Source organism: Megalobrama amblycephala, linkage group LG10 (assembly GCF_018812025.1).
Source record: "Megalobrama amblycephala isolate DHTTF-2021 linkage group LG10, ASM1881202v1, whole genome shotgun sequence".
NCBI lineage: Eukaryota > Metazoa > Chordata > Actinopteri > Cypriniformes > Xenocyprididae > Megalobrama > Megalobrama amblycephala.
In genome coordinates, this window is record NC_063053.1 from 15154480 (window position 1) to 15178122 (window position 23643).

Here is a 23643-nt window from a genome sequence, read left to right on the forward strand (position 1 = left end):
ATATTACACAAATAGATGTATTACAAAGGTAATATTCGAAAAAAAGCATAATAGGGGTACCATAGCAAAAACAGACTTACAAAAAGGAATACAATCCTAAAGTCCAAAAATTGACCAGCAACCAGGATATTTTTTTTTACACAGAAATGGTTGAGCCCCAAACATGAAGCCTGTTTTTCACACTGCATGGAGGGATTTCATTAGCAGACAAATGCGACAGGAATGTGCTAGATAGCATGTCTGTGGTCTTTTCACCACCATCATGAAGATGCCAAAGCGCCTCTTCACTAATCAATTCTCCCTAAGGAGCCACTGACCCAAAACTTCATTGGCCTGTCAACAGCCAGTTGGCCTCTGATTGGATTATTAATAGAATGTGTTATTCCCAGAGCTCCCAGTGATGAGCGCAGCCCCTGAGATCAAACCTCAGAGGATCAAGCACATTGAAAACAATGACACTGGTTCACAACTGAGCAAGTAGAATTCATCTGAAGGGTGTGGATGCTGTAAACAATTGTAGAGCTACAGTTCACTGTTGAAATCATTTATGATGTTAGTTTGATACTATAGCACTGACATGAGGTCATAGTCGCATGGATTGTTTTAAATAAATGGGTTAGTTCAACCAAAAATCAAAATTCTTTCATAATTTACTCACCCTCATGTCGTTCCAAACCTGACTTTCGTTCATCTTTGAAATACAAATTAAGATATTTTAATGAAATTTGAGAGATTTCTGTCCCTCCATTGACAGTCTACACAACTACCACTTTGATACCTCAAAAAGTTCTTAAAGAGATCTGAAAACTAATACGTATAAATTGAGTGGTTTAGTCCAAATTTTCTGAAAAGACACGATCCCTATGATGAACAGATTGAAGTTAGGTTTATATTCACATAAATGTTCATCAACTCACACATCAGATATGGTAAACGGAAGCTCAAGCCTGCTTGCATGATGTGTGAGAACCAATGAGGTTCATTCTTGTGTGTTTAGCAGTACGTTCGAGCTTCTGCAAGAACCAATGAGGTTTGTTCTTGCACATCAAGCAAGCACGGTTAAGCGTCTTTTTTTATTCACTGATCAATGTTTATATGTAAATAAAAGCCTAAATTCAATCTGTTCATCATATAAAGAGATCCAGTCTCATCAGAAAATTTGGACAAAATTGTCAATTCCTGTGGATTAGTTTTACGATTTCTTTGTAAACTTTTTGAGGTGTCAAAGTGGTAGTTGTGTGGACTATCAATGGAGTGACAAAAAGCTCTCAGATTCCATTAAAATATCTTCATTTGTGGTTCAAAGATAAACAAAAGTCTTATGGGTTTGGAACAATGTTTTGTTGGAACAACACTTTTGGGTGAACTAACCCTTTAAGATGTTTTAGTAGTCTCTGATATAAACTTAAATTTCTAAGTTCTAATTCAGTCTGTGAATCAGTTGTCCAAAAAAGAGGGGAAAAAATAAAGAAAAAAGAATCAATTCAAACTTCAATTCAACATATATTTTGTTTTAGCAAAAATATTATATCTGTTCATTAATATGTATTTTTTTATTGGTGCATATAATTGAAAATGACAAAATATTCTTTCTTGTGTTCATTTATTGAAAAAAGGGGTTAAAACAAGCCTTGATTTTGAGTATTGGCCAAATTTGTAGTTTGAATGAAATGATCATTGCATAGCAAATACATGATATAAGATACAGCCTATTATTGAATATCACCAAAATGCTGAAAAATATGGAGAAATTGGTAACACTTTACAATAAGGTTCGTTAGTTAACCTTATTATAAAGTATATGAACCTTATTGTAAAGTGTTACCGAGAAAATTTTAGCCATATTATTCAGATATATTTTGTGGCAAATATTGTTTTATGTTTCACATTTTAGTTTGTACAGCTGACTGAATTTCTCACTTCCTCTTTTATATGGTGAGGCCACTGAAAATGCATCAAACCTGACAAATAATCATGAGGACCTGAAAACAAAAGACATCAGCTTTTAAACTTCTAAGGCTTCCAAAAGAGGCATGTGAGACTTAACAGTTAAAAAGTTCACGGGAGTCAAATTTGAGTGCAGCTCATACCAACATCCCTGACAGCATATTTCTTACAGAACAATCACACATTTGACTTGCCTTATGCTTCTAAAAATAAATACAAAGCAGCTGTAAAGAGTGATCTGGGGGTAAGTGATGGCTAAAAAAGCCACTCTGCCTGAAAATGAGTTCATTGTCTCAATGCTTTTTAAAAAAGTCTCAAACTCTATAATGCAGAAGAGGGTATGTTAGTCAACAAATGAGCAGAGGACGGTTATAAGAGAGTTCAAGTTACAGCCTATTTTTGACAACATGTAAGTTCATTAAGGCATCAATGAATGCTAAATCTAGCTTTGTATTAAAATTTGATAGCAGTATATGCATCACAGCCCTAGTTCCTCATAATACCAAAGAAAAAACAAAAGGCCAATTTCAGTCAACACTTTGTTCCCCTACTGACAGAAAGGAAATGCCTACGTTTGCAATGGGCTTTCCTATAAAATTATTCAAAAGAACTAGACCAAAGACAAAAACGGCACTGATGATTTCTGGATCTAATTAATAGAGAAGTACAGATCATTCAGTGCCATAAAACCAAATCTTCACTTCATCAAAATTACATTCCGTTTTCATTTCTGTGATCTTACACATCCATTAGTTTCTATACATTTCAGACCCCATCAAAACCATTTAAAGCATGATTCAGTCTTATTTAAAGCATCATATGCATGCTGTTCATGGAAACACAATAACATCTGATCACCATTCTTTTGAGAGCTGGTAAATTAATAGCAAAAGAAGCTATATCACTCTGGCAATAATGGAAATTATGGGGAAATGAAGGTAGTGGCAAATCCCGTGATTCAACATTTGGTGCAGAAAGAAGCTTAAGATTACAATCACAGTGCATTGTTAAGTACTTGCTTGAAAATGTTGCTATATAAAATCAACAGTCAGAGGAGCTGAACATGCACCTGTATTAAAAAAAAAATTTAGACTTGGGTTTTGATAATGACTAACAAAATTACACTGTGCTTCTTTTTACATTACTATAAAAATACAGTGGTTATAAGATTTTTTTTTTTTTTTGCCTATTCTAATATAAATCATTCAATCATAAATTATAAGATAATACATACTTAAAATAGTTGTCTTCAAATGTTTTTTTCCACTGTAAGGTAACATTCAGCTAAATAATATAATTTTACCTTTTTTTCCCGTTAAAAGTACCCACATTTTTTACAGTGCACCCTGACTTGACCCGAATTAGGAAGTACATTTTCCAACAGCACAAAGCTTTGACAGCACATATTGACGACAAACGAGAGCAAAAGAAGAAAGTGACAAAAGCATTTCCTGAATGCAGGAGCAAGTAAATTTATGTTTCTTCGTCATCTTCAAGTGAGGATGTTATGGTTAACTAATACAACAACACAAACACCTCAATTCGCCGAAAGATGCGCGTGACAAAGTCCCACTTGTTGATCGTATACATTGCACGCTACAAGAGCCACGCGACACACCAAAATCCACGCGCTTGCTTCGAATATTATAATGGGAGCGTTTTGTTTCGTCGCGTCGCGTAGATAGCAGATTAGGTCAAAGCCAACTGATTTGAAAATGAACATGGTTTTCCGCGGACACTGAAAAGTCACGTCTTCCCTCCTTGGGCGTTTATTGAGATAGCGGTGTGGGTGAGTAAACAGCGAGTCACTGAACAAGCCCTTCAGACACTTACCGCTCGTTCTCTGAGACAAGCTGGACACAGATGTCTGGCCCATGTCGATCTTCAATGGGCCGCTAACCAATGATCATACGACGCCCCAAGAACTTGTGCAACAAAGCCCACTCGATCGACATAACAGGACACTCATTTCCCTACTCCAACTCTGAGATCCACTTCTTAAACGAGCTTTTCCATACTTTGTGAACTCGCAAGAAACGCAATCGAACTCCGAGTCTCCGGATTGAAATGCCTGTCATTCCTTTTTTGCAGATTGTAAGCAGTCAGAGGTCATAAGGAGGAAGTTTCAAGCCCCTCCTTGCTTCAGCCCTGCTTAAAGCATGGAAATGTATGTTGGTAATATCATGTGTTAGCCAAAAGTGACATCATTAGAAAATACTGTAATGCGCGTGCTATTTTTGACTACAGCTTCTTTACTGTATAAAAACATGGTTTATTCTGTCGATAATGTATTTTGCTAACTCAAAAAGACGTTTTATCTGTCTTTTTTGGTCAAGAAATGACTGTAAAAGTTTTACATCCACTTATTAATGAAAATCTAACTATAAATCTGTATAAGATATTTATACTAAAGATCATCCATTATTGATGGTTTCAAGACCTGATCATTTAAATTCAAGTTTATAAAATGTTTTATATAAAAAGGAGCCCGGCTATGTTTTATTTCAAGTTCAGTTTCAGAAACATACCTTAACACTGAATTTAAATAGCAGGGCATGTTGTCACACTGGAACTGACCATTAAATAGACTGTCAAATGCTTTCAACAAAATTTGTACTATAAAAATAAGAAAGATTACAACATTTATGAAGCAGCAAAAAGTAAACCGTAACATACAAAAATAACACTGGCAATTGTGTTTCAAATAGCAAATTATATACATTCCTAACATTTAAAGCCACTAACAACTTGCCTCAACCTGACTTAAATAAAAAATACCCTCGTCTTGAGACACTTTTCTTCCTAAAATGTACCTTCATCATACAGATGACTCTTGAGTGAATGTCATTGTGGTTTTATTGTTCACAATAGACCATTTTAAGTGTGAAACCAACATCTAAAACAAGTGCTTGAGAAACCATTTAATAGTTACTAAGATACAACCTTGTGACAACTTCCATTTCTCTTTTACGTCCCATGAGAATAAATATGCACTTTTTAATAACAAAACAATAGGTTTTATTGTGCCAAATGCTAACACTGCTATAATCTTTAAGTTTGCTTGCGGCTATTGCTTTGCTTCTGCAAAAGAGGCCAAAAGCCCCACTCCCTCCCACAGCCCCCTCTCCCAAATCAGAAATGGTGTGTGGGATTCAGAGCAGGAAGTCTTACGGAAACAAGCCAACTCTAAAGATCTGAGCTATTGTTTTGCGCACAGCTAAGTTGAATGTTCTCATCAAGTATGAGCTCTCCACCCCTTCCCCTCCTTCCTGAAGGTCCTCCTTACCATCATAACACCATGGCCCTGAGTACATGAAGCTGTAAATAGTGTGATTTGTTGATGTAATCTTTGTTGCTGTAATCTTTGCATTATTTGATTTTAATTTTGTTATTGAAATTAATTTTTTTATTCAAGAGGGGTGAAATAGCAGTTCAGAGGTTTGGTATAAAAGGGCACAAATAGGGGATACCAATAACTGCAAAGCTACTTGAGTGAACCCTGTCACCACTGTACAGCTAGACACATAAAACTAGTTAATCTAAAGCAGTGGTTGTCAACCAGAGAGCCAGGGCCCACTAGGGGGCCTCAGGATGATGTAAAAGTACACTGCCTGGCCAAAAAAAAGGTTGCTGTTTGGGTTTAAATAGGCATATGCTTAAGAGTCAATGACTAGATCATTATTGCAGTGATTATTATGTTTCTATCATGTTCTATGTTTGGCAACAGTTCTTTTAACCCTAATTGGTAGAGTGTGTAGCTTTTAATTTCTTAAACAACCATGTATTAAGATGTATCATGGCCAAATTCCAAGATGACAAAGCCAAGATTCATCAGGCTCAAATTGTGAAAGAATGGTTCAGAGAGCATGAAGAATCATTTTCACATATGAATTGGCACCTCTGAGTCCAGACCTTAAATTCAATGAAAGTCTTTGGGATGTGCTGGAGGAGACTTTACAGAGTGCTCACCTCTTACATTGCCTATTCTAATCCAAACAGTGATCTTTTATTGATATATCTTTTATTAATATATTAATACTGTGCTGTCAAACGATTAATCACGATAAATATGCATATATAAGTCGCATTTGTATTTAACAAAAATATATAATATCTACATATAAAATATTTATATATAATATAAATTATATATATATATATATATATATATATATATATATATATATATATATATAAGTATACATGTAAATATTTCTTAAATGTATGTTGTATGTATTTATCTATACATAAATATACACAGTACACACATATTATGTAAAACTTTTTTTGGATGCGATTAATTGTGATTAATTGTTTGACAGCACTAATATATAATATAATATAATATAATAAAGAAGAATACCTCTGAAAAATTATTTGACCGATTTGACCAAATGCAGGGCCTTTGCTGGGGTTAGCAGATGCCCTGAATTGCTTGTAAGTGGTCAGAGTGGCATGTCAGTCTGATATCACGGTCTGTCTGCATCTGTTCAGTTAACACTGACAGGGAACCTTCTGTACTCTGATAACCGCTTTCATGCACATCACACATTAAACACATAAGACAGACACACATAGACTCCAAAGAATCCACTTAAACCAAAACAATATTATAAGGGCACATTCATTTTAAAATCACCTTTGATTTTCCATGTGTTCTGCAGATGGTCATGGCAAACAAACGGTTTATTTTTAGTCATGGAAGAATAATAGTGAAAAGAATATCTCCATGCTAAAAAATATCTCAGGAAAAATATTACAGACAGCTACATTAGTATGCATACAAAAGAACTTAATCACGGTATTCTATAATTGGTTCCTGACATGCATCGATTATGGCCTTGGCCCAGGTTTAAAAATAGAAGGGGCGTATGGTGAGTCACCAAATCACAACACACCTCCTCATATCCTGACAGTATTCCAGAGAATGCTGCCATCTATTGACAAAATCCGTGCACTTTGCATGCAAATATCTCATTTGGTTGAAAAATACATTTCTTTTTACTGTTTAGGATTGGTATACGGCTTATGAATATGTTTGCAATTGAATGTATTTTGTTGCTATTTGATATATCTCAGAATTTCAGGAACTTTCATCACAAATTGTAATAAGTAAATCGGTTCAATTAATTAAATGAAGTGAATTGTTGGTCCACATGCATGCCATACAGATGCTCTGGACTCTTTTGAGAACACCTTAATCTGATTTCCAATGTAGTCAGATATCCCAAGAGACACATGTCTGGACTTACTGTGGAGAAAAAAAATCTGTCCATTTGCTCTAAAGTGCAGCCTAAGTGCATATGGGAAGACAATAATGGCATACAGCTAATAAGGCTAAAGCGGATCTCTTTGCATCCCATCAAAACAAACACAACCCTCAAATGTATATACAATGTCTATGCATTAGTCTTTAATACACTGTTCATCAGCTCATGATCTACTGCTAGCTCTGCCCCTTGTATTGTTAAATATGGGCATTGGTATGATGCAATTCATGCTCATAGAAGATATTTTTGACAATGACGAACGAATTAATCACTTCATGCCTTTGCAGTTCACCCACAATCCACTAAAAGGGTGCAAGGACCAAAACTTAAATGCAGCATCACTGGAAAAGATGTAGGAAAAGCTCATCAATTATTAACTGCCAATCTCAGCACAAAATAGCAGCTAATTATTGTTTAAGTGATGCCATTTAGTTCTTTCCTCTGCTCAGATGATTTATTTATTAACTCTAAATCCAGAGAAAAGTTCTAGTGTGCTAGAAAACAAGATACTTGCACCTCATCATGGTATGCAAATATTATAAACCACAGAATCAACTCTGCAAATTTAAGAGAGTTGCCAAGATCTAAAGATAACTATCTCATGCATGTTTTCATAACTACAGTATGATGCATAAAACATAAGCAGTTTTGTTAACCAAGCGTCACCTAAACATAAAACATTTCGGATACAAACAGCACAAATAAACAGATGATGTATTGCTGGAAATGTTTCTGTAGACTACTGGCTCCTGTTGGGCCGTTTACCCAATGATGGAGCACAACAAGGTATGGCAAACCTTGTCGATCAATACTTGACATCCTGCCTGTAAGTGTTTTTCCCCAGCACGGATGGCTCTTATTTGGAAATCTGGGACATTTAATAATAGTACATCGCGGGGGGGGAGTGGAGAGCATTAAGTTTCACTAATCAGGGAAACAGACGCTGATGATGCTCACAACATTGGGAGGACCAACACTGTTCACAAGCACATTGATAAGAGGCATTACCACGACACTAAACATAAGCAAACACTCATTATGTTTAATGAAGGGGTGTAATACCATATAATTGAGTTTAACACATAGTTACTTCAGATTTATGTGTCAGGATACAGGTATACAGAGGTAAGTGAACTGATTCATGCCCACTTTAAACTATCAACTAGCATTTTGAATAGAAAGCAAGTTCATTTTCAAAGCTACTAACTACTGCATCACAATGTAGAGAAAAAGATGCATTTTTGTTTTCGCAGGCTGATATAGCAGTCATCTTGGGCTTTTACTAAAAACTAGCAACAAGAAATGTAGCATCATGCAAAAAAAATTTTAACTACCAATGTCATGGAAGGCTCTATAAAGTCAGTCATGACTCATTTATGAATTTATGTGAGTAAAAGTATTCAATAACAGGCATTACTGAGGGAATGGGAGTAGTATTTATGTGATCTCAATATGGCTGCCCCCATGAGGAGACCTCTTCATGTAAAATAAGAGACCTTCTATTATACTATTAATATTTAGTGTGATCATTTTAATGTATTTTTCAAAAATACCCATTCATTTAATTTGATTTAAAACATTTTAATGAGGAAAAAAAATAAAAAATACACACTGCACATTTTAAAACTGCACTTTAACAGCCATTTTCACAGCATCTCTGGAGTTCAAAAACACCTTAGTTTTATTCAGAGGCCCAAACTGAGCAAAAATATGCAATTTGGAGCAGTTGCTGATATTTATATGGCCAAAAGGTATGAGGAAAATATGATAGCTTATAATGTAAATCATTGATATCTTTCTTTATAACAGTACAGCAGACATAAAATGCATATAAATATAGTATTATCACTCTATATCGCCCAATAATATGTCTTAGTAAGCTTTAAATGCTTAGTTTTATGATCAAACCTCTGTAGTTGTTATTGTGGGGGCAAAATATATAGTGCAATGCAACACAGTGATGATGGAGAGATAAATGTTCTTCTTTAAAAGCCTAATGTATCATCTTAAAGTATACATGTATATAGATAATCAAGCGAACCTAAGTTGATTCAGTCCAGTAAGCATTCATCTTGAAATACTACTAGTACTAACAATATATAATTTATCCTTGCGTTAACTTTATAAAAATCAGTAAAGATTTCACAGCAAAAAAAGACATGTTTGTGTTCAACAACCTGAAGGTGGACAGTTTTACAATAATACTAAAAGGCCTTTTACTTGCTAAATAATTAAACTATCAATCAGAAGGAATGTAGTAGATTGTGTAAAACAGCTTTTTCAGCAAAGTTTTGGTCGTGTTGATAATTTAGAGACCATATGAATTTCCACATCAAAAAATACAGTAGCTTTATGGAGTTAAAAATCTATACACCACACGTATCATGAATCTCACCTCTAACAGATCATAAACAGTAAGTCACATGCCTCTTTCATTTTAACAACAGGTTATACCACATTTCCTGTGCATTTCCACTGATACAGCAGATTCATTCAGGAACTCTGTGACTAACTTTTTCAAAGCATCAATGACCTCCTCTCCATTCCTGCTTTGAAATAATAACCCAGATGTATGTAAATATGTAAGTGGCCACGTAAAAACCCCAAACTTGAAAGCTTATGCAAACCACTCCCAAACAAATATGAATTTCCTTTGCAAAATATCCAGAGGGAGGTTCCCCTCTGTAGTTTGTGTCAAAGGCATTATCACAGCAAGCCAAACACATGCACATAGACTTTGAAATGTATTTTTGGCAGAAAAACAGGATATCAATGCCATTAACAGAAAAAAACTTCTGCTCTGTTTTGAGATACACGACACCTGTGATGTTACAATAAGTAACACCATAGTTCCTGTCAGGTTTTCACTTTACTATACATTGAGTCACAGGCAAATGATTTCTGCTTCAGATTTCCTCTTTACTGTCAAAAATAAATGACAGAATGAGAGACCGCATTTTCATGCAATGACACACAAAAAGCATTGCAAATCCAATGGAACATCATATGACACTATAACCAAAAATAGGGCAGTAATACACAGCACCAGAGCTTAGCCTATGTGTGTTTATTCAATGATTAAACACCGCGCTAGCTGGATTCCCAGAATATAAACCGATAATGAAAACATCAATACAATGCGAGGCATGTTAAAGAGCATACAAGAGTGCATGTGTCAACAGATCATCGATATCACACGAGACTTCTCAACAACATGACAAAACTCTTCTTTAGACCAAAATATCTAGAATTTTAACCTAATAAACTAATAAGAATGAAGCCTAATAAAAATGTTAGAAACTTTCTAATCTCATTTAAGCAGAGTACTGTATATATCCACATGCACACACACACACACACACACACACTTCACACACATGCTGTACAAGTGTCAAAAAGTTGAGGACTTACAGGCATGTTCCATGACTGGAAGGTTATAAAAAAAAAAAAAAACCTGACTGCTCCAGTGAGATGGTCTTCAGTTTCCTTTCTCACTCTATCTGTTTGACTCCCTCTCTCTCTTGCTCTCTCTCTCTCTCTCACTCACTCACTCTCTCTCTCCTCACTTCCTGTGGTGCTCTCGCAGCCTTCTTCTCTGCAGTGGTGCGCAGCAGGAAGAGCGGCGAAGGCTGGAGGATGACAAACAGCCATTACCTCCATTAAAGTGAGCTGACTGAGCCAGTCTGAGCCCATCAAGTGGAACCTCCCAGTCCACTGGGGCTTTCAGCTATCGCCTTTGGCTACGGGGAATGGGTTTGGGGAGGAGGGGTGAGTTGATGTAGCGTGAGACAGCTTTGTAGCCTTCATTAAATTACACACGTCCAGCTGAAACAGATGACTCTAGTCTTATCGCCGGCGTTAAGTTGTTTTACACGCTATACATGGTGAAGCACATAAGCGAAGCGCTTGCCGGTGCGCGCGATGTGCTATATTCCCAAGGAAAGTAAGCCGTGTCGGGGTCAAATGCCGGGCTTGGCCTCGCAGAAGTGGGCTTGATGGGCGCAACACCTGTGGGTGGGAATCTGTAATAATTACTTCCAAATCTATTTTCATGTTGCAACCTGACGTTGAGAATTGGCTGAAGTGCAGAGAGGATGAATCACTGCTTGAGATGTTCGGGAAATAAGAGAGTAGGTTTTCAAAGCTCACCCTTGTGGGCTGAGTACTCACATGAACATAAACATTTTCTTTGCATTGGTCAAAGCAACTGTAGAAGCACTGCTCACAGGGTACATGGGTGCACTGGTTGATATTTTATAAGTGAACACTGAGATGCTGCAAAATTTACACTACAAAGGTGTCACAGAAGCGCTTTTGAAGTGGCATTTAGGTGTCTTTACATGATTACTGCTGCTTAAAGGTGGCATAAATGCATTTACGCAGCAATTACAGCTGTATACTTTGATACTAGAAACTGAGGTGATTCACAGCAGCATAATTTAGTCTGCATTATGTCTATACAGAATTTTAAGCAGTCATAGAGCAGCCTTAACTGTGTTAAGAGAGGCATTCTACTACACCTTTTCATCTTTTTTGCAATTAAAAACTCTAAGTATTCTAAATAGATTAATACTTTGCTTAACAGAAAGTTCTGGGTTCTGTTGAAATTTGACATAAAGAATGTAATTTTTTTATGTTAAAATATTTTCTCTTATCCCGGTATAACATGCAAAGATAACTATATGCAAGACATTAGTAGCTAGATTCCGAAAAACTGTTGAAACATTGCTCTGTTTGTGAGCATCCTGACTAGTTTATAATTTAAACTTTTTATAAATCCATTTGCTGACAGTAATTGTGAAGAAATTACACGCTTCACCTTTAAGATCTTTTTAACAGCAACTGTGAGAAGCTTTCAACTCAGTCTGTACAATCTGCATTTACAGTAATGCACTTCCAGCAGCCTGTAGGGTATTGGAAATATCATGCAAAAGGGTTTACCGGTGCATATAATTTTGCAAAGGAAAGGTTAAGTAAGTGATTTTACCGCACTAGTTTCATGTTAAAGAATTAGTTCACTTCAGAATTAAAACTTCCTGATAATTTACCCACCCCATTGTCATCTAATATGTTTATGTCTTTCTTTCTTCAGTCAAAAAGAAATTAAGGTTTTTGAGGAAAACATTCCAGGATCCCAGGATTTTTCTCCATATAGTGGACTTCACCGGGAAATTGCAATTTTAGCACAGCTTCAAAGGGTTCTACAAGATCCCAGCCGAGGAATAAGGGTCTCATCTAGCGAAATGATCGGTCATTTTCTAAAAAAAAAATAATAATAATAATAATAATATTTTATATACTTTTTAACCACAAATGCTCATTGTGCCATAGGTGGAAGTACCACGGTAGGGTGAGAAACTCCATCTCATTTTCTCCTCCAACTTCAAAATCGTCCGACATCGTTTTACCTTTTTTTGTAAAGGCTGTTTGGCTTAGTTTTTGCACGTTCGCTTTGTAGACGCTGGATCGGTACTTTCGCCTACGTCACACGTGACCTTTCCATCGTGATTACGTAACATGTGGCGCATTGCAGAGCTAGTGCAAGACGATCATTTGTGGTTAAAAAGTATATATATTTTCATTTATTTATTTTTTTAGAAAATGACTGATCGTTTCTCAGGATAAGACCCTTAATCCTCGGCTGGGATCGTGTAGAGCGCTTTGAAGCTGCATTGAAACTGCAGTTTGGACCTTCAACCTGCTGTACCATGGTGAAGGTTACTATGGAGAAAAATCCTGGAATGTTTTCCTCAAAAACCTTAATTTCTTTTCGACTGAAGAAAGAAAGACGAACATCTTGGATGACATGGATAGTTCATAGTTTAGAGGTCTAAGTAGCAGTTATAGCTAGTAATCTCAACTAAGCATAAAGCACATCAATGGGGATATTTGTTTAAAAAAAAAAAAAGTGATGTCAAAGTCCAATGAGCAATTAATTAGTGTTCCCTGTGTTGTTGAAACAGCACTATTGCAAGATCATAGCAACATACTGAGATAGTCCTGTGTGCTTTTGTGATATTGTGAAACTAGTCTGTGATATTTTAACCAAGTCAGGTTACCTTTTGCTTTTTAAGTTAACCAGTACTGAGAGAAAAGCACATAGTGTGATGGAAATATTTGAGCCTTTCAAGTAACTCAGTGGCGTCACTGATTTACACTCTACAAAAGCAGGTTACGTTATCACCCGAGCCATACCTCGCACAATTACTTTTTTAACCGTAACCATATCAAGACTCAGAGTACGAAGAGATACTGTATTGCCCAGCTGGGTTGACTCATCATGGGATATGTTGTGTGTCTCAGCTCGAAATGGTCATAAAGCATGCAGTAAATAAACATCCTTTCGTTAAAATGTTGAATAAATGCAGATGCCATCCTCTCAGCTCTAAAAATACAACAGAGCATAGCAATTACAGATGAAAGGCATGATGGCCCATCTTCACATGTGCCCTTTGTGTGTCTGCCGAGAACGCCCACACTGTCTGACGCATAGAGCTGCTTCACGCTCCTACCAAAGACGAAGCTGAACATGAAGAACGAGAAACGGAGGATGGGAGAGGGAGAGAAGGAGACAGACGTACTGGTGGACATAAAGGGATCTTGTCAGGAACCACAGATATGCTAGGAATAGCTGCCTTGCAAGAGTATTTATGCCCCTACGGGGAAAAACAACTACATAAACCTACAGTGATCTACTCTACAGTCAACATTCATGACAACAACATTTACATGCACATCATTTTTAGATTAAAGGGTTAGTTCACCCAAAAATAAAAATTCTGTCACCCTCATGTCGTTCCACACCCGTAAGACCTTCGTTCATCTTTTGAACAAACATTAAGGTATTTTTGATAAAAATCTGATGGCTCAGTGAGGCCTACATTGACAGCAAGATAATTAACACTTTCAAATGCCAAGAAAGGTTTTTTAAAACAATTCATGTGGTACAGTACAGTGGTTCAACCTTAATGTTAGCCGTAGTTCACGGAGAAGCCACGCAAAATCGCGTTCAGTATCGAAGATGAATCGACTTCGATAATGAACCCGATTTTGCGTGGCTTATCAGTGAACTACGGTTCTGTCTATTAAAAGGCGCTCCATTTGAAAGCAGGTGATGGCGATTTAGAGGTAATCAGGGAACCGGCTTTACTGACGAAATGCGCGTGAGAATCGCATGCGATATATCGCCCAGCCCTATTATGAAGCGATGAGAATACTTTTTGTGCGCTAAAAAAACAAAATAATGACTTTATTCAACAATATCTTGTGATGGACGATTTCAAAACACTGCTTTATGAAGCTTTGGAGCATATCAAACTGGCAAAGTTACATGAACCACTGAAATTTCGAAACATTTTGAAACACTTATGACGTAACAAAGCCTCGCTTACTGAAATCACGTGACTTTGGCAGTTTGATACGCGCTCCGAAATACCAATTCGAAACAAAAGATTTGTAAAGCTTCGAAACTTCATGAAGCAGTGTTTTGAAATCGCCCATCACTAGATATTGCTGAATAAAGTCGTTATTTTGTTTTTTTGGCGCACAAAAAGTATTCTCGTCGCTTTATAACATTAAGGTTGAACCACTGTAGTCACATTAACTGTTTTAAATATGTTTTTCTGGGCATCTGAAAGTGTTCATTGTCTTGCTGGCAATGCAGGCCTCACTGAGCCATCGGATTTTATCAAAAATATCTTAATTTGTGTTCCGAAGATGAACCAAGGTCTTACGGGTGTGGAACGACATGAGGGTGAGTAATTAATGACAGAATTTACATTTTTTGAGTGAACTAACCCTTTAATATCTAAACTCTGGTTAAAGCCGCGGTCACACTAGACTTTGAACGTACGAAATTTCTTCGGATGTTGTAACGGTCATGATATGACGTCACGGACTACAGCGTCTTTTTTAATAAATTAATTCAACATATAACAAAGTAATATATTCAAAATGTAAAAATATAGAACCTAGAAAAAAATAAATATGTTGCTCCATTAGCTATTGGAATATGATGGTGTTTAGCATATTCCAAATAAGGTAAAACAAGGACATTCTTCTCCAAAAGCTGGCCATTTATTATGCTGCCATTAGCATCTTATACAGTCAATAAATATGTATTATGCATATGTAAATATTAATATTAATTGGAATTTTCTGCTTAATTATTTTACTTTTTGCTCAAATGTAACAAAAAAAAAACTAAAGTATTTTAAAAAAGCAAAGAACATACACTACAAAAGTTCAGTAATGTGTCAGTTGGATTTTTTAATGTTTTAAAGTCTCTTATGCTCACCAAGGCTGCATTTGGTCAATAATTGTGAAATATTATTACTTATTTTCCTATTCATTTTCCTGTTCATTACTGTGAAACTGCTTTGAAACAATCTGTATTGTATAATGTACTATTTAAATAAAGGTGACTTGAATTGACAAACACATTACCGATCAAAAGTTTTGGGTCAGTGCAGTAAAAATAGTAATGTTGTGAAATATTATTACAACAATTTAAAATAACTGTTTTCTATGTGATTATATTTGAAATCGTCATTTATTCCTGTGATGGCAAAGTTGAATTACTCCAGATCATACTGATCTAAATGACATCATTACAAACCATTAAAAGCATTAATTTACACTCATTCGCATCTACTTCAATCAAACACTTCAATGTCTTTCCATTTTTTTTTTTTTTATGTTGGAGTAGGTATGCAAGCCTTTCACTTTCTTGATCTTCTATTTGAAACCATTTATCTTTAGTAGGTGGGTTGTCCTAGTACCATTTGCAAGTTACAACCTTGTCAACAATATTTTAAACTGATATGCGTCAGCTTTTTCTAAATCTTTATTTCTATACTCCTACATGAAGGCATTTGAAAGATCAAATTTTCATGTTCATGTAAAAGCAGCTTGCTTCGAAAAAAAGCAACTATCATAAAAGTTAGTTCATCAACTCTATATCACACAGCTCAAATAACAAGTCGTGTGTTGACACTCTATCTGCTATGAAACTCTAAGACTGTTTACAATTCATCCAGAGGTGAGAGGAACAAGCTTTTAAGAGGGTAAAGAACAGAAAAGTGTGTTTAATGAGTTCTGTCTCCAGCGCATTGTTAGAAAAGGGCAACCACTCTCAGCAGCTCCTCTCCACCGGCCTCAATCTCTGTCATTACGTGACTAATTGTGTGCAGAAAAGGACGGCACATATCCTCACACCAGCATCGAAGGAGGCAAAACCTACAAATTAATCCAAACAAACAGAGAGCACAGAGGCTTTCTCTCAGTGCCTTTTCACCACGTTGCACAATGTGAAAGATAAAGTGCCGGTTGCGTTGAACGCAAACCACTGTTGAATGTATATTTAAATGTGTCCCCTTCTCGAAACGCATTGATAGGATCTTTGCAAAGACTGGATATAGATCATGAAGTGATGGCGGGCAGAGAGGATGTACACTAAGTTGCATTAAGTGGTTGCAGGAACACAAGCAAGACATTATGAATTATTAATGTAAGGCTTTGTGAAAAACAGTCATGGGGTTATACTTAAAACATTTCAGCACAGAATGATTCTTAGACATTAGGCAGGTTTCAGAGCATTACTGACAAGGACAGATACTAAGCATTGAAAGAAATCTGAAGGAACACACACCCTGGTGGACACACAGTGAAACTACAGTACTAAAACAAAAAAGTACTGAATTCCTACAGATGTCAACCACAGGCGCAAATAAACAATTCAACTGTTGACACTGTGGCATATTTAAAAGAATTTCCAGGTCAAAATAAGTTTTAGCAACAGGCAAAATGTGTTTACAGTGTTACAGTATTGCAAAAAATGACACGGTTACAGTATTGTAAATGGGACCAGATTTCTGGGGGGTTTACATTAAAGGGTTAGCTCACCCAAAAATGAAAATAATGTCATTTATTACTCACCCTCATGTCGTTCTACACCTGTAAGACCTTTGTTCATCTTCAGAACACAAATTAAGATATTTTTGATAAAATCCGATGCCTCTAAAGCTCAAAAGCAGTGTTCTGAAATCAGCCATCACGAGATATTATTGAAAAGTTGTTATTTTGTTTTTTTTTGGCGCACAAAAAGTATTCTCGTCACTTTATAATATTAAGGTAGAACCACTGAACTCACATGAACGGTTTTAAATATGTTTTTAGTAGCTTTATGGATCTTGAGAGGTTTGGTGGCTTTGCTCTTAATAGAGGCCTCACTGAGCCATCAGATTTGATCAAAAATATCTTAATTTTGTGTTCCGAAGATGAACGAAGGTGTAGAACGACATGAGGGTGAGTAATAAATGACATAATATTCATTTTTGGGTGAACTAACCCTTTAAAGGTCCCGTTCTTCGTGATCCCATGTTTCAAACTTTAGTTAGTGTGTAATGTTGTTGTTAGAGTATAAATAAAATCTGTAAAATTTTAAAGCTCAAAGTTCAATGCCAAGCGAGATATTTTATTTAACAGAAGTCGCCTACATCGAACGGCCAGTTTGGACTACATCCTTCTACTTCCTTCTTTAATGACGTCACTAAAACAGTTTTTTGACTAACCTCCGCCCACAGGAATACACAAGAGTTGCGTTTGTAGAGTGTGTTTGTCGCCATGTCGTCGAAACGCTGTTATTTTCATCCCGCAGTCCAATCACCGGGTCTGATTCCGGCTCAAATTGATAGGGTAAAATTAAAGACATGTTTACAATAACACTGAGCGCGTGCATCTCCACGTTATGGTAAGAGGCGTGACTTTTCCGGGCAAGGAGCGCTAAACTGCTGTCGAATCACAACACAGGAACCGCTGGCACAATCAGAACTCGTTACGTATTTCTGAAGGAGGGACTTCGTAGAACAAGGAAGTCATCAGCCCGTTTTTATGACAGTGGAAACAGCGGTATACAGAAAGTAAATTATGTGAAAAATACTGTGTTTTTTTACATGCGAAACATGAACACATGTTATATTGCACACTATAAACACAATCAAAGCTTCAAAAAAACACGAAAAACGGGACCTTTAATTATTCAGTAAAATTCTCCTTATAATTTGAGTTTAATCAATGTTTTCTAAATTGTCCATTACAGTTGGGACTACTTCTCTAGGTGGATGAACCTCTGGTTATGTGTTACTGAAGTAGATGGAGTTTGCTGATGTAAACAACAGTCATTTACAGACTGTACAATATGTCACGTCTATTTATGGTATCATTGAGTGTTTTTTGAGAAAGTTACTTACTGGGGTTACATCGGCATGACAAAGCTTGAAAGTTATTACATTACACACACACAAGAGTGTATAGTCCCAAATCAACATGACTCTAATGCCTTTAATTTTAAAAGAATTATATATTTTTTTTTTATATCAAATTTTTTTAACTGAAACATGAGTCAAATGCCTTTGATTTGCGTTTGACTTTAAGGCCAATGTCTAAAAACAAAACAATGAAATCTTTAACTGTTCACAGACACATTATGCACCTTAACTGAATTCATTTGACATATAAACAGACCTCTGAGACAATATTTAATTTTGAACTGTTTTTCTGTGAATATGCGACCCATATACAGAGTTCACTGCACTCCAAAAATAATAAACGACTCAATTTAAATCTAGAACATTGATAGAACAAAAAAAGCTTGAGCATGGTTAACTGAAAGGTGAGCTGTCAGGAAGTGGTTTAAACTGTCATTTCCATAGATATCTCACTCAGCTCACCAAAGATGTGGCTCATGTCATACAAAGGATGATGATTTATAAATATATATTATATATAATATAGTATATATACAGTATATATTATGAACAGCATCATTAATGAGACAATTAGCTGCAAGTTGAGGATTGAGCAAAGAGGCCATTTGAAAACAGACATGCATGACATCTTTCTAATTGCCCTGGACATCTGAACTATAAATTGTTCGTATATGAATCAGAACTATTAGTTTACACTAAACTCAACAATACTGTAAGCTTTTGCACTGTTAGTACTTCTTACAAAGTTTTCCACATGAGATTACCCCTCATTTTGATATACTTAGTTACAAAGTTGGTGGTTAAAAAAATGTGTCAGACAACTGGGTTTAACTTAAAGGTTACAGAACAATGTGGGTGCTAACATTTAAACCAGACTTTCTCTGAACGTGTTTACTAATTACAGTCGTTGTAGAAATGATATCTCTGTTGCGTGGTAGGACAAGAAACCACAGAACAAAACACAGGCCTACATTAAACTTTACACTAATTAAAGTGTTTAACAGCCACAAAGGACTTCAACCATGAACTGGATAAATCAAAAACAAACAAAAGGAACATAAATGATTGCAATTCATGCTGTTTATAGGTTTATTTAAAGGGTTAGTTCACCCAAAAATGAAAATTCTGTCATTTATTACTTACCCTCATGCCGTTCCACACCCGTAAGACCTTCGATAATCTTCTGAACACAAATTAAGATATTTTAGTTGAAATACGATGGCTCAGTGAGGCCTCCATAGGGAGCAATGACATTTCCTCTCTCAAGATCCATAAAGGTACTAAAAACATATTTAAATCGTTTCATGTGAGTACAGTGGTTCAATATTAATATTATAAAGCGACGAGAATTTTTTTGGAGCGCCAAAAAAAAAAAAAAAAAAAAAAAAAAAAACTTATTTAGTGATGGCCGATTTCAAAACACTGCTTCATGAAGCATCGGAGCACAAATGAATCAGTGTATCGAATCTTCTGTTCGGAGCGCCAAAGTCACGTGATTTCAGCCGTTGGCAGTTTGACACGCGATCTGAATCATGATTCGAATCGTTTTTTTGGCGCACCAAAAATATTCTCGTCGCTTTATACTATTAATATTGAACCGCTGTAGGCTACTCACATGAACCGATTTAAATATGTTTTTAGTACCTTTATGGATTTTGAGAGAGGAAGTGTCATTGCTCCCTATGGAGGCCTCACAGAGCTATCGGATTTCAACTGAAATATCTTAATTTGTGTTCAGAAGATTAACGAATGTTTTACGGGTGTGGAACGGCATAAGGGTAAGTAATAATGACAGAATTTTCATTTTTGGATGAACTAACCCTTTAAGCCCTTGTTATTTGACTGAACTAGCTGATCTTTACCATAAATTCAAGAAAATTCATACAAGAGATATTTCTTGCAGTTACACTGCTGTATTTAGTTTTATTTCATTCCAAATATTTAGACCTCAAATGACAGCACATGTTTAGGACATTAAGATTGATTGTGTGTTAATCATTTTATCTTTTGCGAGAGGAAAACCATCAACCCGCATGCGTTATTTGTTAATATCCTGTTTGGGTTTAATGCTGGCTTCACGTGCTATAGGAAATTTGATAAGTTTTCTTACTTCTGAAGTCTTGAGTACGAGCTTATTGTATTCTAGTTTCATCATGAGAGGGCGTTCGTGCAATTTTTTACATAGGAAACTCGTTTTTACGATAATTCCGAGAATAGGAATAGTGCAAGGTCTTGAATTGAAACCAATGCTTGGACATATACTGCATATATAGGCCCACCGGATGTAATCTGCATGCAGTCTAAATATCAACATATTCTCATCAGATTCAGACAATGTTACACCATTTGGGATCACATACACATAGGCTAATAAAACGCTGGAAACATAAAGAAGCAAATAAAAGAAATCAATAAAACTAAGTAAAGAGCAATAATATAAAAGCAGCATCATTTAGCTCTTAAAATATTCCTTCTGAAAACAGGTCAATAAATGAAGTTAGTTAACCAAACATCACTGAGAAGGGCATTACATCACCAGCACAATGTGATACCAAAAGACATTGATTATAAAATTAAATTAAAATATAAATAAACAATAATAAAAGATCATCCTACCTGAGCAGGCTGAGCGTAGTCTGGTCAATATTCTGGATTTAAAAGCAGAAGTGTCACTTAAAGAACGAACTCGAAACACAGGAAACACCTGAGGAAATGTCTTTAAGTATGAAAAACTGTCTTCCTCCGCCATTCCTCAGTTTTGTGTGGATTTTTATTTCTAGAAAAGTTCAGTTCGCTTCAGTATCCTGTAATCTCGTTGTCAAGGTAACGCTGATAAAATCTGATGCTAAATTCTGTTTGAAGAGCTTCAAGCGTCTGTCAGTCGGTTGTAATGGGGAACTCTGTTCACCTGTTTAAAGGAACTCAACTTTTTTTAAAACACGAAGTCGCCTACTTCTCTCTGAGTCTCATGAAATGTTTTGCATGTCTTTCCTCTGCAAATAATCCTCTGCGTTATAACAGCAAATGAGAGAGAAACGGAAACACCTCCATCAAAAAGATAATCATCTACAAGACTTTTTATCCGGAGGAAGGCTGAGGTCACGCAGCTCCTTACAGCTGCGGTTCCGAATCGTTCCTCTGGGAGGCGTTAATACGGAGATAAAAACATGTAGCCTACTTCAAGTGTTTAAATAATAAAACACAAAACGGTATAATGTTCAAATTAGACATATAAATAAAATTACACAATAGTAGCCATTATTTGTTGCGCATACGTTTTAAACATTTATAAAAACACAAGTAATACTCTGCATACTCAGATCATCTTAAGAACAGCTAAGTGTACTCAACTGTGCTATTGTGAGACAGTATGAAATATGAACTATAATGTGCTTTTAATATACTATCTCTGTATTTAAAAAAATGTATTTGGATACCATAGTGCATTTGAACCCATAGTGGTAGCTAAATACATTTTTTAAAATACAGAAATAGTATATTAAAAGCACATTTTAGTTCATATTTCATACTGTCTCAAAATAGCACAGTTGAGTACACTTAGATGTTCTTAAGAATTTGTATATTAAGTACAAAATTAGTGTACAAAAAATAGAGCACTTTAAGTACATTATAGAAGTGTACTTTTTTTTCACCTGGGTAGCCTACAGGCCAAAATCTTATTATTAAAAAGACTTTTTCTTCTGTTGTGAAATAGGATATTTAAAAACTGTTTACAAGAACAAGGACGTTCTTTGAGCAATTTCATATAAGGGGTTCAAAGATGACTCACCCAGTTTCCTGTTTATCATCTTATGAACATCACCTCCATATAGTGTTCTCTCTCCACCCACCGTTCTGACATCATGCTTTAGGTAAATATGGCTGTGTGTGGTCATATCTGACTGAGGTGTTTATCAACACGCAGAAGCCGGTTTGAAGCTGAACATTGGAGAAATCTGAGTGTCTCAATATTGGGTTAATGTGTAACTAAGGGGACTGGTCATCATGCAGTATATGTTATTTAAATACCCGTTAGACCATCAGTCCAGCATAGTCCAGCTCTAGAATCAGCAAAGCATCTGAAGGTAAACAGGAGCTGTCTTTTATCTCTTTCACACTTTATGACTGATTATCTATATCTATGTAGAATTGCATTAAATGATCCGGATAAGATTTTTGGCTTATAATTATGCTTGACAGTGATAACTGATCCAGACATATTACTGCATATCAGTTTTGTTCTGGGACTTTGGACTGTAAATTTCAGAATGAATTTTCATGCCTAATTATTATTATTATTATTATTTTTTACTATATTTTAAAATATACTTTTGTCCTGTGATGGCGAAGCTGAATTTTCAGCAGTCTTGAGTGTCACATGATTCTTCAGAAATCATTCTAATATGCTGATTTGGTGCTCAAGATATATTCCATATTATTACCAATGTTTTTCAATGTTTTACCAAATTTTTTTGTAAACCATTTTTTTTTTCTTCAGGATTCTTTGATGAATAGAATGTTCAAAGTAACAGCGTTTTTTTTAAATTTATTTTTTATAAATAGAAACCTTTTGTAACATTAGGCTATTTTGATATTTTCAGTCATTTTTGATCAATTTAATGCATTCTTGCTGAATGAAAGTTTTAATTTCTTAAAAAAATCTTTTAATAATCTTATATATTTATATACTTATACATTTTCATCTTAATACTATCCGAAAAAAAGTTGTGCACTGAGATAAAGCTGGACTGAATGTACTCATTTCACTCTTTGCTCCTTTATCTGAGTCATGTGTTCTCTTGCTCTCTAGTTCAGTAGGGTTATTGCCCTCAAATGCAGCTCAGTACAGCTGCTGTAAGACAGAAACTGGTCAATTAATTCTGTGAAAATGTGGGTGGAAGAGCAGAGATCAATCAGCCATAGCAGACATATCACTGAAATCACTGAAATGCAAAAAACAAAACTGTTGTCTATGATTTCATGTAATGTGCAGTAAGTTTTGTTAGTATTCTCATGCAATACCAAGTCCATGTCATAATCAAATCAATTTGAAATCCCATAGGTCCACTTTGAGGATTTCCCAGCAAGATGTTCCTCACTATTTTAATAGTCTCCTGCTTTGCAATGGGAACGGCCAATCGAGTGTATGTCCACCCCTT

The 23643-nt window shown here is 35.7% G+C and overlaps 2 protein-coding genes across 6 annotated transcripts in view; one reads left to right on the forward strand and one right to left on the reverse strand.

The window, feature by feature from the left end:
* The window catches only part of phactr2 (phosphatase and actin regulator 2), a 40821-nt gene extending 19247 nt beyond the window's left edge, over window positions 1-21574 (reverse strand). The window contains exon 1 of one of the 5 annotated variants that reach the window (XM_048204804.1): window positions 21101-21574. In XM_048204804.1, coding sequence (XP_048060761.1) covers window positions 21101-21233 — 133 coding nt within the window. In that variant the 5' untranslated portion in view covers window positions 21234-21574. Of the gene's footprint in view, window positions 1-3780; window positions 4087-10628; window positions 10839-21100 lie in introns of those variants that run through there. The other 4 variants (XM_048204807.1, XM_048204806.1, XM_048204805.1 and 1 more) reach the window with 4 other exon arrangements.
* An 843-nt stretch (window positions 21575-22417) lies between these two features.
* The window catches only part of agt (angiotensinogen), a 4169-nt gene continuing 2943 nt past the window's right edge, over window positions 22418-23643 (forward strand). The window contains exons 1-2 of the mRNA XM_048204815.1: window positions 22418-22569; window positions 23547-23643. The exon at window positions 23547-23643 is cut by the window's right edge and continues 689 nt beyond it. Coding sequence (XP_048060772.1) covers window positions 23573-23643 — 71 coding nt within the window. The 5' untranslated portion in view covers window positions 22418-22569; window positions 23547-23572. The remainder of the gene's footprint in view (window positions 22570-23546) is intronic.